The 17679-nt window shown below is 42.9% G+C and overlaps 1 protein-coding gene across 1 annotated transcript; it reads left to right on the top strand.

The window, feature by feature from the left end:
* The first annotated feature begins 137 nt into the window (after positions 1-137).
* Positions 138-6873, top strand: LOC138788547 (endonuclease domain-containing 1 protein-like). Its single transcript, XM_069966569.1, has 2 exons — positions 138-554; positions 6135-6873. The coding sequence occupies exons 1-2, from the start codon at positions 192-194 to the stop codon at positions 6738-6740; spliced, it is 969 nt and encodes a 322-aa protein (XP_069822670.1). The 5' UTR covers positions 138-191; the 3' UTR covers positions 6741-6873.
* Positions 6874-17679: the final 10806 nt, after the last annotated feature.

Below are 17679 nucleotides of genomic sequence, written 5' to 3'. Positions count from 1 at the left end.
GAAAGAAATTCACTAGAATTGAAATGCAAGGAAAGGTTGGCTAACCAGATTCTAAGTATTACATAGCGGTGTTTACAAAGCAGGAAACTCTTCCCTGTATAGCTAGTGGCTGCAGTATATAAAGGCTCTGCTCTTCCCATTACTCATCATTATCACCTCTCTCCTATGTATCGTGACGTCGGGCAGAGAACATGAAGCTATTGCTGAGCATCTCGCTCTTCTTAGCCGCTCTCATTCACATCCATGCCGAAGTACGAAATAATTTTGACAACTGCAAGAAATATTTTTATAAGGAGAACGTCCCCAATGGGTTTCAAGGCATCGCTAAGAAACATCTATTTAATCCCAATGATTTACCAGATGGGATAACAGATCCAAATCACCTGGCTTCTCCAGCCTATATTTGCCAAACATATGATGGTACCTCCTGGTTTGCCACCTTGTATGACAGAGGGAGACGTATGCCCCTGTACTCCGCCTACACCATTTACGCAGTGAAAGATAAAGATCCATCAGAATGTAAGCGACCCGGGGCTTTTCAGTTAGAACCCCAGGTGAGTATTGTTTGGATATTGTAATCTGTATTATTTCTGTTCATAAATCTTAATCACTGTAAATGATTATCAGTTATAATTTTTTATAAATAACAATATGAAATAAGTTATTATAATGTGTTCAGTCATTTTGTTGCCAGAGTTTTCCAGAGATTTTGCACTTAGCCGGGAGAATTTTTCTGCTAGTGAGGCAGCCCCAGTATTCGAGCATTGTCCTGCTGTTTCAGGAAGCGTACCCTATATCCCGATATGAAAGAGGACCTATTTTACTTTGAAATGCTTGACATAAGGATTGTGAAACTCTTAACTACATTTCCTAAAGGGGTATTTTGGTGAAAATGTTCTTCTTTCAAATCAACTGGTTATAGAAACTTATTTAGAGTTTTTTGGAGTCTGTTGAAAAATGGATAAAAAAAAAGGGATGCATTTGTGTGCATCCGTTTTGATCCGTTTTTCCATTGATCATTAAAAGAGAAAAGATTTTAAAAAACTGATCAAACGCTTCCTTTTTTCAAAATGTGGTTGACCACATTTACAACAAAATTCTTACAAAAAAGGGGCAAATTTCTAGTGCAATTTTTGCAAAGGTGCTGCATCATAGGTGTATCTAAGCTCATGCAGTGTAGTGCAGTAATACTATATGTACGCCTAGCATTTATAATACTGTGATCCTCTCACACTATGTAAAAATGACGGCCGTTATTTGCACAATGACAGCTGTCATTTTTACATACTACATGGAAAGAAAGGAGCTGCTGCACATCACACCTATGGCTGACACTAATGCCTCTCAGCTACATTTAAAAACCAACGCCGGGATGTTGGTATATAATTTGATCATACCATCAGGGCCGATTCTAGCTTTTTTGCCGCCTGAGGCGAAAACTGACAAAGCATCCCCCCCCCCCCCCTCAGAGCAATAGTCAGGGAGAGAAGATCCAGGACAGGCACAGTGCAGCATTGCAGTGTGTATGGGACACCACTATAGATAACAGTGTGTGGTGACCAGATTTTTTAACTGTTTGAGCCACTATGGGCCCCCCTGGGAGCTTCAAAACAAACTACAATCTACAACTGCTGACCTCTGACCTCAGGAGCCAGAGAAGAGCCATAAAACGGGCTGCTCTGTTAACTCTTTCAGTACTGCAGAATGTAGAGTATTACTGTGCATCACTTACATTCTGCTATACAGAAAGAGTTAACAGCAGAGCAGAACATGACTTTGATGCCTCTTCTCCTGCTCTTGCACTATGCTGAGGTCAGCTCGGAGTTCGGCAGTGCAGAGAAGACATAATATAGCGTCCCCGCTGCTGGTAACTTTTTCTTTTCTACAGTGTGTAAGTGATGCAGAGTATAATAACTCTGCATTATTGAAAGGGTTAACAGGAGGCACTATATCTATGTCTAATGTGATGTGAATACCTGTGAATACGAGGCTTCCAGTGCCTCCTCAGCGCTTCTCATGAGGCAACTGACAGGAAACACGGCCGGGTACTGAGCCGTAACTAGTTGTAATGATAAGGACACAGGAGGCTGATGCCGCCCCCCTCAAGGGCTGTGTTATCTGCCGCCTGAGGCAAACACTTCACCTCGCCTCATGGCAGATACGGGCCTGCATACCATATTGCCTCATGTACCACGTGCAGGTCCCCTGGATCACATGAGTCCCTACTCTAACCCAACACTATCTCGATCAGCGACCGCAAACCCCGCAAAGCAGGCACAAGCAGGGAAGGGCCCTGCAACCCCAATGTCACAGGACCAAACCCCAAGGGCCCCCCCAAACCCAGCAGGTGCCCCCGGCGGAGAAAGCTGCCACCAAGCAACACAAGTGTGAACATGGTCTTACTACTCACCATTGCTCCTGCAGGTAGAATGGGAAGAATAGGAGGTACTTGCCATGTGTGCACAGGTGCTTCCTGCTGATTGGGGTCAGTCATAGGTGTGTGAGGTGCAGCAGCTCTTTTCTCTGTCCGTATTTTACTTTTCTCTCTTTTCTGAGTAGCTAGCACTCCTTCTCCTTAAGACCCTTGTGACCCCAATTAGCAGGAAGCCCCTGTGCACACATGGCAAGTACCTCCTCTTTTCACATTCTACCTGCAGGAGCAATGGTGAGTAGAAAGACCATGTTCACACTTGTGTTGTTTGGTGGCCACTCTCTCCGCCTGTGAAGCCTGCTGGGTTTGGGGGGGCCCTTGGGGTTTGGTCCTGTGACATTGGGGTTGCAGGACCATTCTGTGGCCTCCCTTCCCTTGAGGGATTGGCGGTCGCTGACTGACATAGTGTTAAGTTAGTGTAGGGACTCATGTGATCCAGGGGACCTGCACATGGTACATGAGGCAATATGGTTTGATCAAATTATATACCAACATCCTGGCATTGGTTTTTAAATGTAGCTGAGAGGCATTAGTGTAAGCCATAGGTGTGAGGTGCAGCAGCTCTTTTCTCTCCATGTCCGTCATTTTTACATAGTATGCCCAGAAGTGATCTGTGTCTTCTCTCCATGGCTGTGTGTACAGATCACTGGTGACAGTCATCTAATGGGCTAAAGTAGAAAAAAGTCTTTCCCCTCCAAAGAAAGTACAATCTATTAGACATCAAACATGACGCTAATATGTTTTGCATGGGCTTTAAGTGTCGTTATATAAAAAACTTTTGCCATGTCATAGAGACATATCAAAAGTTTTGATCGGTCCAGGTCTATGTGTTCAGACCCGTACTGATCGGGAGGTGAGCGCCTGCAGCGCCTCCGCTCTGAATTTAAAAAAAAAAGGGGTTGGACTTATAATGGTCTCCTACGGAGCACAACTTTTTATTTTTAATTCACAGAGCTGCAGCTGCGGTATTGTCTCCGCTCTATCTCCCGATCAGTACGGGTGTGCGATAAAAACTTTTGACATGTCTCTACGAAATAAAAAAGCAAAAATTGGCAGCACCTCTTTGCCTTTGTTCACACTAAAGGTTGCAGGATGCATGTGGCTAAAGTATATCCAAAAAAACCCTAAATGTGCAACAGCAACCAACAGGTGCAAGTGCTTACTGAACATACTCCCGCCGATGTACACACGATAAAAACCTGCTCTATAGATATTAAAAAATGAGGATCTTAGCAAACCATTTGCAAACAGAGTATACCATGTCACCACGTTAAGGTGTCCTCAGAGACATGGTTCCTCCTCTGGCATTCGCACACTAGCAATGGCCTCTCCTAGGCAAGCCAACAGGAGGTAGCCACACATATGTCTCTTGGTTTGTTTATGTCTCTAAGACATGTCAAAAGTTTTTTTTATAACAACAGGTGGCATTAAAGCGACTCTGTACCCACAATCTGATCCCCCCCCAAACCACTTGTACCTTCGGATAGCTGCTTTTAATCCAAGATCTGTCCTGGGGTCCGTTCAGCAGGGGATGCAGTTATTGTCATAAAAACAACTTTTAATCCGGCAGTGCTGTGTCTAACGGACGGGCCTTACATTTGTATATGCATTAGGCTGGCACCACCTCTCCGTCCTTCCTCCCCACCCTCCTCATCATTAGGAAAAATCCAGGCAGATTGTCTCCTATTCCCCACCTGTGTGTATAATGAACATGGGCTGGATTGTTAATACACCTGTGCAAAGCTCAAACAGCAGTAAATGTTCCTGAATCATTCCTAATGATGAGGAGGGTGGGGAGGAAGGACGGAGAAGTGGTGCCAGCCTAATGCATATACAAATGTAAGCCCCGGCCGTTAGACACAGCGCTGCAGGATTAAAAGTTGTTTTTAGGGGAATAACTACATCACCTGCCGAACGGACCCCAGGACAGATCTTGGATTAAAAGCAGCTATCCGAAGGTACAAGTGGTTTGGGGGGGTCAGATTGTGGGTACAGAGTCGCTTTAACATATTCCTGTCTAATATGTTGTTCCATGGGATCCTTTGTGGAGAGTGGTCCTAGAAGCATCTGCAAAAAAGTAGATACAGTAGGTCCGTGTTATCTTACACAACTCAATAAGATGTGAACATGAGGGCAGTAAACAGCAATTTAATGTGCCCAATAAAGTTCTACACAGTCTCTCAAACCGAAGGATGAGCGCAGTATACAGCAGATCCAGTGGCCCCACGATGATGGCAGTACACAGCAGAAGAATATGCCTGTTCTTCCACACAGTCTTTCCTTTCAGTCCTCTTGCCCTTTACTTACAACAAACAGACGATAGCAAACAGCATTTAGGCTACACAAAGTTGTTAGAGCTCAGGAGATAATTATATTAATTGTAGAGATTCTCATCCCCCCTACAGTACCAAAGCTACAATCTAGTTACTCCTTTAGGGCGGGTTCAGACTAAGGAATTCTTGCGGATAAACTCCGCGGAAATCCATCGCCTGTACCCGCTCACGGCCGCGCACCTTTCTGCCAGCTCCATGGACACCATTCTATGGGCTGGCTGATTCCGCATTCCACCGAAAGAATTGTCATGTCAATTCTTTCAGCAGAATGCGGAATCAGCCGGCCCATAGACACTGGCGGAGAGGCGCGCGGCTGTAAGCGGGTACAGGCGATGGAATTCCGCGGAGTTTATCCGCGAGAATTCCATAGTCTGAACCCGCCCTTAGAGTATCAACTGTGAGCCTCCATATAGACTTCACACCCACACTAAGGTGTATACTACACCACTCGCCGACGTCTTTACTGCTTCTCCTCCACTCCTTCTCTGATGCTGCCACTGCACCAGAAGATTCCTTTTTTTGCTGACTCCACACAGCTTGGTTTTCACCTCCTCCTACCGCCAATTTCTCTTTCTAACCGACCCCAGAGACCACACATCCAACAGCAGTTCTCCCTCTTCACAATGCTTTCTTCCACCAGCGCAACTCCATCTTGGCCACCGCCACCCTTCCGTGGCTACACACCTCCTCACTGTGCTCAGACACAGCCCAGTTCAAGCTCCGCCTCCATCTCTCAGACCAGCTGGTCTCCTCCAGTGCCAACCACCGGCACTAATGCTACCCGGCCAGGCCCAGCCAGACAGCTACCTTAGGCAAGCTCTTCTCCCTTGTTAGCTCAACAGGATTGTCCACATATGCAGAGGCTGAGTTGGTGATGTTACGTTCAAGTTCCTGTGTTGTCTATGAGGAGGGGTAATCTGCAGTGAGAGCACCATGGCTTACCTCTCTCTGAACAAAGGGGACAGCTGTGATTTTTCCCATCATCTCTTACACCCTATCACCACCAACATCTTCTGTCAGTGGTTGTACAGGAAGGCCCGCACACTTTAGATTGACGGCTGAATCCATTGTTTTCGTAATATTGACACACTATAAAGTCATACTAGATAGTAAATTATTTATATGTTGGAGTTCTCAGTTGGACCAGGATTCTAAAAAGGATATCTATCATTTCTGCCCCTTGGTAAGGAAGGTCGAAGAAAAAGTAAAAAAAGAAATCCAGTCTGTACATGCATTTATACCACTTCATCCTGGTGATTAACCCAATTACCTCTATGATAGATGTTATAGAATTTTGTTTCTCTTTTCAAGTTTTAAACGCTACTAATGGAATAAGTGGGTAAAGACGTGTGATTTCCTTTCTCTTACAGCTGGTCTATCGTGAAGTGGATAAAAACATGAAGCTCACAAAGGATGCAAAAATCGTATTGGGCAAATATAACAAGGATAAAGGGATTGATCAATCAAAGCCAAAAAATCAAGTCCCAAACCTATTAAAAACAAGTCAGGCGATTGATGATGACTATGTAAATACAGGTTATCAAAGAGGCCATCTAAGTCCCTGTGGACACCAAACTCTCAGTACGGAAGGACATAAAGCAACGTTTACCCTGACCAATGTAGTCCCAATGGAACCAAACCTAAACAATAAGATCTGGAGTCAGTATGAAGATGAGATGATTGCACTGACAGACAAATTGAAATGTACAGACACCCACGTAATAGCCGGGATTGTGCCAGGGAACGTACCGATTAAGAAAGATGGACTGACTGTTCCGACTCATATATGGAACGCGTACTGCTGTGTAGATAACAACAAGAAACCAATAAAGTCCGGGGCCGCACTTGTTGAAAATGTCGCAGGAAAACAGATTCAAAAATTTGATAACGTTGTTGAGTTTCAAAAAGAACTGCAACGTCTTCTGGGTGTTATCCATGATATTAAGTTATTTGATGGTGGTTGTAAAGCTCAGTAAGTGTAATGACCCAGAGCCAGGAAGACATGGGGTCTATGATCTATGATATCATGATGTTTTACTACTCACCTCTGCTTATGTAATCACAGCTTAGCTCATCTAATGTATCCTCCATTGTAATATGGTTCTGATATGGTCTGAACCCAGCCGTATCCTAATAGTCCATAATGGAATTTTCGCTCTTCTGCCTCTATAATAAAATAACTTTTCCCAGCATGATATATGTGTGACGTCTTATTTAAATTTAACATAAAATTATAATGAATCGTAAGATGAGGTGTAAACCAGGATGTGTTTAGGCTATAGTGTTTGCTGCTTAAGGCAACAAGTAACATAGGAATGACCCAACCAAAACTATTACCCTAACATGTAACTGGATTCACACTGTATTTTTCCATCTCTTTTATTGTTACCGTTTCAATATGTTTAATTTAACATAAAGAAAAACATTTAAATTTTTTTATGTAAATCAATGGGAAACTGATTCTGCAGTATGACATACAGCACATCCGTTTAGCCAAGAAAAGGTTTAAACTTGGGAGACTTCTTGCGTTTACATAAAAAATATTCCATAGTCCATCATATTGATGTCTATGGCATCCCACGCAAAGGAAAAAAAAACTTTAAAATGTTGTCACGGTGGTATCCCTGTCCGACTTTGCTTCATCACATGTACCCCGATGTGTCAGACCTGTGCTGGAGGTGCAACCAATAAGAGGAGACCTTGTTACACACATGGAGGGGCTTTACCTGCATCAAACCTTTTTGGGAGGGGGTCTTAAGAATTTACGAGTAGAGATGAGCGAACCTGGTTCGGGTTCGAGTCCATCCAAACCCGAACGTTCGGTATTTGATTAACGGTGGCTGCTGAACTTGGATAAAGCTCTAAGGTTGTCTGGAAAACATGGATACAGCCAATGACTATATCCATGTTTTCCATATAGCCTTAGGGCTTTATCCAAGTTCAGCAGCCACCGCTAATCAAATGCCGAACGTTCGGGTTCAGATCCACCCGAACCCGGTTCGCTCATCTCTATTTACGAGGCATTCTCTGGGAAACATGTTGTTAATTCCCCCCAAATTACCCTCTTGTCTCTGATACCTGTTACATTGTCAGTGTTCAAGAAGGGCGTGCTGAGACATTTTCTCACTGCTGCTAGAACAGTGGTACCCCACCATTGGAGGACTGTAGACTCGCCAACCCTACAGGAATGGTTTGTGGAGTTGTGTGCTATACAGGGCCAGCCTTTGGGGTGTGCGACCTGTGCGCTTGCACAGGGCGCATAACTCCCGTCTAGCTGGGGGGGCGCTGAGGCAGAGAGACAGCTGTGCAGCTATCTTTCTGCCCGAGCGCTCCCCTAGCTGGCTGCCCGGCGCCCCCCTCCTGTAGTGGCTTCCCCCAGCCTCCCCTCCCCACGGGCGCCGCGTACTGTGTCTTATTAATCTTGTGACCCCTTGCGCGCTCCCTGGGAATTCCCCAGCAGAGCACGCATCAGTGACCTCTGCGTCAGCCGTCGGCCTTGTACTTCCGGCACAGGGAGGAAGTACTGGCCCCAGCGCGCGCTGAAGTCACGGGTGTGTGCGGTGTCAGTGACTTTCCCAGAGAGCGCGCATCGGCCGGGGCGACGATGCAGAGACGAGAGCCGTGGCGGGGGAACGAGGAATAGGTGAGTTGTGTGTGTGTGTGTTTTTTTTTTAAAAGGGGGGAGACAACATAAGGGTATAATCAATAGGGGGGCATCTATAAAGGGGAAAACAACAAGGGGGCAATCTATAGGGGGAGACAATAAGGGGGCAATCTATAAGGGGGTACACAACAAGGGGGCACACTATAGGGGGAGACAATAAGGGGGTACAAAACAAGGGGGAAATCTATAGGGAGGCATCTATAAGGGGGAGACAACAAGGGGGCAATCTATAGGGGAGGCATCTATAAGGGGGGAGACAACAAGGGGGCAATCTATAGGGGGGGCATCTATAAGTGGGGAGACAACAAGGGGGAAATCTATAGGGGAGGCATCTGTAAGCGGGTAGACAACATAAAGGGGCAATCAATAGGGGAGGCATCTATAAGGTGTGAGACAACAAGGGGGCAATCTATAGGGGGGCATCTATAAGGGGGGAGACAACAAAGGGGCAATCTATAGGGGGACATCTATTGGGGGGAGACAACAACGGGGCAATCTATAGGGGAGGCATCTGTGAGGGGGGAGACAACATAAGGGGGCAATCAATAGGGGAGGCATCTATAAGGGGGAGAAAAACATAAGGGGGGCAATCTATAAGAGGGGGACAACATAAGAGGGCAAGATATAAGGGGGGAAAACATAAGAGGGCAGGATATAAGGGGGGACAACATAAGGGGGCTATCTATAAGGGGGACAACAAGGGGGGTGATCTATAAGGGGGCAATCTATAAGAAGACACAACATAAGGGGGCCATCTGTAAGGGGGATGGACAACACAGGGGGGCCATCTATAAGGGTGACAATACGGGGGCCATCTATAAGGGGATGGACAACACGGGGGCCATTTATAAGGGGTACAACACAGAGGGGCCATCTGTAAGAGGGGCAGAGGGGACAACATGGGGGGAATCTGTAAGAGGGGCAGAGGGGACAACACAGGGGGGCCATCTGTAAGAGGGGCAGAGGGGACAACATGAGGGGCATCTGTAAGGGAAACTACAAAGAGGGGACCATTTATAAGGGAGGGCTACAGAGAGGGGGGGCATATACCATAGGGGGACTACACAGAGGGTGGTTCTTAAAGAGATCCACATAGGGCCATATATAGGAAAGTCTAAACAAGGGGCAATCTGTAAGGAGGCTACACGGGGGGGGGCATATACTATAAGGGGGTCACATAGTCAGCCTACCCACTAAATGAGGGTGTAAAGGGGCCAATACAGATGTGCAGTTAGTATAGAGATGAGGATGATGCCAGAGTGAGGAGTCTAATATGTCTGTCTGGCAGATTCTGTGGATTCGTGGCTCGAAGAAGTTCTCATGATGACCCAGGACAGATGGAGAAGATGAAAAGGGAAGAACTCCGATCAGAGAAGACGTCTCCTGTGAGTCACTGGATATAACTTCACTGTAATGTATATGGTGTATAGAACCTGTGTAGGGCTGGCTCTACCTCTATAGTGATCTGCGTACAGAGGATTCTATTTAGTAGTGGCGGTGGTTTTAGTCAGTATGTGGTGGTGGTATTCAGTATCAGTGGTGGTGTTAGTCAGTAGCAGCTGTGGTGTTAGTCAGTATGTGGTGGTGTTAGTATGTGGTGGTATTAGTCAGTATGCGGTGGTAATATTTGTTACTTGTAATCTGGTACTGTGTTTTATTGGATTTAGTATACTGATTTGGTCAGTAACAATATGATAGTGATGGTAGTGGTTGTGGTGTGGCGATATTTGGGAGGGTCAGGTGATGGGCGCTGGATATTGTCTGGAGGAGTAGGAGCTTTATAACACCTTGAGGGGGTCTCAGCAGACCCTGTGTGTTTGGGGGGGGGGGGGGGGGCGCCGAAAAAAGTTTTGCACAGGGCGCCAATTACCTTAAGGCCGGCCCTGGTGCTATACAACGTGCTGAGGAGATGGTGGCCGAGGCTCAGGGCCGAACAGATTCTTTTAAGAAGGTTTGGACAGCGTGGACTCTCCATGTGGAGGCCCCTGGCTTCGCAGATGCTCTTAGGTGAACTGGGAGTGGTTATCTGGGTTCCCCGTCTGTTCCCCTACTGAATCTTCTTTTCTTTCCATTTCTTCCTTCTCCTTTCTATGTGTTTGTTTTTCTTGACTCCTGTGTTTCATGGTTTGTCATAAGTATATTTTATTGCCTTAGGTTTGTTCGGAGAAAGACCAGCAGACTATATGACGTAGCAGTTTATTACATGTTGTAATGGCCAAAGGGCTCTTTTCCTCTTTCTTATGCTTTTTTGTTTGTAGTGCAATGCCATTAGCCTTATTCTGTAAAGGCTTTATGTTCCTTTTGTATGTCTATCTTGCCTTTCTTATTCTTAAAAATTCTTAATAAAATAGTAAACAAAAAAATAATAATAATTCCATAGTATCCCCATAGTACAGGTCTCCCCATAGTATAGGTATCCCCATTTAATATTATTATTATTATTTACGATCAATAAATAAAGTTATTTCATTAATAATAGTAAATGGTCAATGACAGATGGGAGTGAGGGACTCACAACATAGTCACAGTGTGATACTACATGTGTTGTGTTCTTAACATAAAATCAGTTGCCAAGGCCTAAAAGGGTCTGCATTTTGAGCACAAAGATAGACAAAATATTTTTTTCACTTTAAGCACCATGGTCCACCACCTGTATAGATCCTAATTGGTAAAAAAAAATTGATAAGGTGAAACCGAAGAAAAAAAGAGCTTATCTGGGGATTAATTTTCCATTTTATCATAATGAACCATCTGCCTGTCCTAGGGGCAACTATCCCTGATGTGTAGGATAGAGAAGATATAAACCGTTCTGTGTGATCCTTACTATATTCATGGCATGCTTCTTTATTCCTAATGTAAGTGCTTCACATTTTGAATTACAAAATATAATATAATATTTTGATTTTTAAGAATAAGGCTGGGTTTACCTATAACATTTCTGTCAGTATTTTGGCAGATTTTTTTTTTTATTTTTTAGCCAAACCAAAGATTAAAACAGTTACAAAAATAAAGCATTGCACTTTTTACTATGTTTTGGTCCCTAAGAAATAGAATTCTCATACAAAAAGAAAAGATTACTTATTTGTTATGGAGCTAAAAACATTTTCTATATTAAAAAATGTCTTTATTAAAATTTTGTTTTGGTTTTCTATAGCTTCTACACTTTGCTGTGGGTAAACTGCACTTGTACACAGCCTGTATGATTATCTCCACTCTTCTCTTTCTCTCCAGTCTGTGTCTCTGTTTTGGTTGGGGGTTTTTTTATTGTGGGTTTTTTTTTATACTTCTTTTTATTTACATTTTAAATGTTTTAGACAATACAGCAAAATGTAAACAAAAGATAATACAATAATAATAACAAAATTTTGCATCTACGCGTAATTAAACTTCATATATAGATAGGAGTCGACATTGCAATATAATAGAGCACATTATATGCAAGTATGGAACGATTTGGTATAACAGTAACAAGTTGGGAACAAAAGAAAACAGATAAAAAAATTAGTTTGTGTGGGGGGTGAGAGGTTAAATCATGCCTGTGTGTCTGTTTTATGCTTGCATACATATTATTTATCTTGTTAAGGCACAAAGAGGTAAGAGATAGAACAGCTGCTTTGTGGCTATAACTGGAATTTGAGGATTATACAACAAAAAACGAACATCATATATTTATTGACCAAACTGGGTTCATTAAATATAAAGTATATGTTTACCATACCACCTTAATGTCACCATGCTCAACCAATATGTCATCTCTTCTTCCTACAGGTCATAGATGTTAATATTGTAGATTTAGATTTTATTTGTCCACGTGACAAGGTTCATTACAAAAAACAAGATGTAGATGTAAAATAGACAGCCATGTACAGCCGAAGAAGACCTGAGATTCATTGTATATAATAATATTTTAGAATGAAATCAATGATGAACCAAACAACCATTGAACATTTTGAAATTGTGGCTTTTTCCAGCTCAGCAAAGAACCGTCCTCTACTATTCGCTCTATATTTCTTCATCTACTTGGTTGGATTACTGGGTAACATCATCATAACCTTATGTGTGATCATCGATGTGCGCCTACATAAGCCCATGTACATCTTTCTAAGCAATTTGGCTGCTGTGGATATGATTTTTACTACATCAACTCTTCCAAAACTGATGCATATTTTACTCACTGGGAATAAGATGATATCTTTAATAGAATGCCTCACCCAAATGTGTTTTTACACATTTGCTTCCTGTACGGAGGCCACCCTGCTGTCTCTTATGGCCTATGAACGATATGTGGCCATCTGTAAGCCCTTATATTATCACTTGATTATGAATAGGAGGAATTATATATTATCTCTGATGGGTTTATGGATGTTAACCTCTTTCAATGCCTTGTTTCTTACTCTGACCATCTATCAGATAAGTGTATGCCATTCTAATAAGATACAGCATTGGTTCTGTGAGATCAAAGTACTCAACAGAATAGCTTGTGCTAATATTAGACTTCAAGTCATTCTGTATTTAGAATTCATACTAATTGGGCTTTTTCCCTATCTTCTTAGTTTAGCATCTTACATGAAAATAATATCCATTATTCTCAGAATTCCTTCTATGACTGCTCGAAAGAAAGCCTTCTCCACCTGCTCCAACCACCTGACCGTTATGGGTACCTTCTATGGGGCTGGCATGTGTATGTACCTAAAACCTCCTCCAGATCATCTAGGGGTACAGGACTTGGTGTTCTCCACACTGTATGCGGCAGTAACCCCTATGTTCAATCCAATAATATATAGTTTAAGGAATAAAGATGTAAAGAAAGCTGTGAAGAACATTTTTAATCATATTTTTTAATAATTAAAGTTTTGCTTTGGGCCTGACCTGACCTGCTGCAGTAACTTCCAGAGCCTGGCCTGGAGGCCAGGTCCCCTGTGAGGGACTTAATGCCAAAAAACTATTTCTTATTTTTCCAAATCTTATTCTATCCTAGCTATGTCCGGCTAGTGCTAGTCTGGCGTGAGACTGAGGTTAAAAAGGACCAAGGGACAACCCTATCTATGCTGGGCGGCAACTCCTTCTCATCCTGATATTCCAGGATATTCAGTCAGTAGTTAGGTAAAAATTCTTCTACTCTTGCTAGATTTCTTTAGGGGTTACCTGGACGACTAGGTCTACCCACAAGCCTGCATCACTGGTTCTGTGTGCCTCTTGCCCACAGACAGCATTAGGCAGATTGTCATACCCATGGGTACAGGTACTCTTTTCTCTAAACACCCATACAGCTGAATACCTTAGGGTCTAGACAGAGCCCCATTACCCTGAATTGGACGTCAGTCCACTGCTCTACTCTGTTCAATTTTTCTATCCTAGTCTTTTCAAGTATGCAGAAACTTTTACTATTCCACCAGCAAGAGGCTGTGATTATTCTAAAGTATACATATATATCCACCAGCAAGAAGCTGGGCAGTCTATTGTCAAGTATATCTAAAGTATTTCAAGTCTAAAGTATTCCTAAAGTATTATCTCCAATACCCAGCTCAAGTCATCTCAGGAGTTTTTTTCTTGTGTCTTCTTTTTATTGAAAGAGACTGTGATATCCTGTAATACACCTCTAAAGATTCAATAAATGTTTTCTCCTGGATGAATGGAAGACCGTGTTCAACACGCCTCTGGGGCACTTTGAATATCTCGTTATGCCTTTTGGTCTGTGCAATGCCCCCCGTGGTCTTCCAAGGGTTTATAAATACCATTTTTCATTATTATATCGAGGTCGTTATGGTGGTCTACCTGGATGACATTCTGGTTTTCTCTCTAGATCTGCTCTCCCATCATGAACATCTCCATCTTGTTTTATCTCCGCTACGAAAAAATTGTTTATTCGCTAAGCTAGAAAAGCGTATTTTTTGTGTGCAAAAATTTTCGTTTTTGGGTTATGTGGTCGTCAGATGTTCAGATGGTTCCGGGTAAGGTTCAGGCGATTACGGATTGGGTCCGACCCACTAACTTAAAATCCCTTCAGCGGTTTCTGGGTTTCGCTAATTATCACAGGAACTTTATTAAGAATTTTTCCGTAATAATCACCAAACCGCTCACGGAACTGGTCCCCTGCTGCGTATAACATTTGAGAAGCTTAAGATGGCTTTCTCTTCTGCTCCTGTGTTAATTCAGCCTGATTTCTCACGTCCCTTTGTTGTAGAAGTGGACGCTTCTGAGGTAGGTGTGGGGTAGTGTTATCTCAGGGGTCCTCTACTCTCACCAACCTCAGGCCTTGTGCATTTTCTTCTAAGAAGTTTTCTTCTTGTGAAAGAAATTATGATATTGGTAACCGCGAGTTCCTCACCACAAATGGTCTTTTGAAGTGTGGCGCCATTTTTTGGAGGGGGCTCTTCATCTGGTGATAACAGAGCACAAAAATCTTGATAATGCCAAATGTCTGAATACTCTTTAGGCCAGGTGGGCCTTGTTTTTCTCTCGCTTTAATTTTGTAGTTACCTACCAACTGGGTACAAGGAATGTAAAGGCAGATCCTGGAGTTTCGGTACCCCTGAGGTTTTTGAGTCTGAATCTAGATAAATTTTATCACCAGGTATAGTACTGGCAGCTGTCTCCTCTCACCTCTCCTCTCAAATTCTTGCTGAACAAAATTCTGCTCCCAATGACCTTCCGGAAGGCAAATTGTTTGTTCCTCTCTCTTGTCGTTTGAGAGTGTTAGAGGAGATACATTGTTCAGTGCTGGCAGGTCATCCAGGTGTTCAAAATACTTTAGATTTACTGAAAAGAAGATATTGGTGGCCTCGTATGGCTAGTGACGTTTATGATTTTGTCCAAGCCTGTCAAGTCTGTGCGCAGGGAAAAAACTCCAGGAGATGTCCTGAGGGTCCTCTTCTTCCGCTCCCAGTACCAGACAGACCCTGGTCCAATATTTCTATGGACTTTATTACAGATCTACCGCCATCCCAGGGGTGTACCGTCATCTGGGTGGTTGTGGATCAGTTCTCTAAAATAGATCATTTTGTTCCATTAAAAAATCTACCTTCTGCTGAGGATTTAGCTGATCTATTTATCCATTTATCTATTTGCCATGTTGTACAGACCTGGTCACCTAAGGGTTAATTGGAGTTTCTCCTCCTCTGACCTGTGGGGGGTGGGGATTCCAGGCTGCATTTAAGGTCTTCAAACAGTCTGCTGGTTGCCAGTGTTTGAATATCTCTGCATTAGCTAGTTTGGTGGTTTGTTCTCTGCAGTTCTGACCTTGCTCTGTGTTTCTGACCATCGCCTTTGCCTGATCCCTTTGTATTTTGCTACCGCTTGGTTTTTGACTTCGGCTAGTTTTTGACTATTCTTTGCTTTGCGATTTTGTCCTGATGCACCTTCCTGGTTTTGACTCGGCCTTATTGACCATTCTTCTGTGTTTGTTTGTCTGTCTGTCTCTTGTCTCCCATCCCCTGCACCCTAGTCAGTGTATATCGTAGTCATTGTGGTTGTCAACCCACGGTCTAGTGTGGGTGGGGCAATAAGCAGGGACAGAGGTAAGCTCAGGGCTCAGTTCCTCTGTTGTCTGTTTATCCCAGCCCTGACACTACAGCACTCATGCACTGCTTAAACCCAACCATGTGGTAATCGGAGCTACAGGAATAACCCTTGTCTATGGCGTAGATCTTTGCTTCAGGGCGGTCACCCCCTAGAGAGAAAAGGCAGTGGGATTTATCCACAGTAGAGCACAGGTGCAAGTTAGCCACTCTATACTGACTACGCTTGTCTATGTGGGAGAACTTCTGCTAGTTAGCTTCACCCAGAGTCAGAGGCCTGGGGCTCGTACTACCTTGCAGGGCAGTCAGATAATGCAGACTTATCTAAATGTGAGTACGAGGAGTTTCTTCAAGATATACACTTCACACACATCCCAGCAGAGCACAGGACTATTTAGGCAAGGGCTCCTATCCGGCCCCTATCTACTGCTACAGTTTTTTCTACTTTACCTTTACCTCAAGCTACTGTTGTGATATCTACTGTTATTTGCACAAAAGAACTGTTACGTTTTTTAATTGAATTTGAATTTTTCAAGTAAAGTTTAAGCATTGTTTAAGTGGGACTTTAAGTGTCATCTCCGTCGCCACACCCTGCACCTCACACTATTTCTACCAAAGATGAGGTGCTTTTTATATTTTTGTGATCAATTAAATAAAATTATATGTTTATAAAATGAAAGTGTCACTGTCGTTATAACTTTTAAAATGTAAATTAACAGTAGATGTGAAATAAAGCTTGCAATATACATTCATTATTTTTTTGTTGTTATCATGCTGTAAAACAAAGCTGAACTTACCAGAAATCCAGGTCCAGTCTCCTGAAGGAAGATTTTCTGACTGATTAAAAAAAAAACAGACTAAACACAGGAATTCCGGGCAAGTACAGACAGTCACAGCTCAATGTGTCCATCAGTCACATGACTGCCTTCTCTCTGTGAGCGCTCAGATGGTCTGGGATACACTGGACTTCCTGTTTTCTGACTGTTTCCAGTTTTTTTGCGAAAAAATTATCGAAAACAGGAAGTGCCGTGAAAATCTGCATTCAGGAGATTGGACCTGGATTTCTGGTAAGTTCAGCTTTGTTTTACAGCATAATAACAACAAAAAGATAATAATTGTATATTGCAAACTTGCTTCAATCATTTCAAATCATTTTGATTTAGATTTTAAAAGTTATAACGACAGTGACACTTGAAGCTTGATATGATGTTATCTGGGGGTATCAACTTTTTTTCCCTCAGGTGTATATATAGAATTCAGCCAGCATCTATCAGGTCCCATTGGTGTATTTTTTACTGTATATAAATATTTTGTTTTGTTTGTTAACTGTTAATTATATGAACTGTTATTGTAACCACATTATACCATGGGGGAATTCTGTATCTTTTATGTAATAAAAACAACACGTGTCCCTGTAGATATCAAATTACTTTTCTTCACAAAAAAAACCCTCCTGTGTATACAGTAAGTCTGAGGGTATAAAACCTCCTCTGTGTCTCTTCTCAGGGAGACTTGCTTCTCCATTCTGCAGAGGTGACCTGACGTCATTGTAATCTGCCGTGCAGCAGCTGGATGGTAGATGAACGTTTATTGCGTTGTGCTAAATGTACTGATAAAAAATAATAATCACTGCTTTGCTAATAATCAACTGCTATGAAATTGAATCTAATAAAAAAAATGAATGTGCATTGTCTGCAGAATATTTTGGAGATGCCATTTTGGAGAGCCAAGGTT

This window comes from Dendropsophus ebraccatus, chromosome 1, assembly GCF_027789765.1.
Source record: "Dendropsophus ebraccatus isolate aDenEbr1 chromosome 1, aDenEbr1.pat, whole genome shotgun sequence".
NCBI classification, from domain to species: domain Eukaryota; kingdom Metazoa; phylum Chordata; class Amphibia; order Anura; family Hylidae; genus Dendropsophus; species Dendropsophus ebraccatus.
The sequence above is the reverse complement of the archived record's forward strand: the minus strand, read 5'-3'. Positions and strand labels throughout refer to the sequence as shown.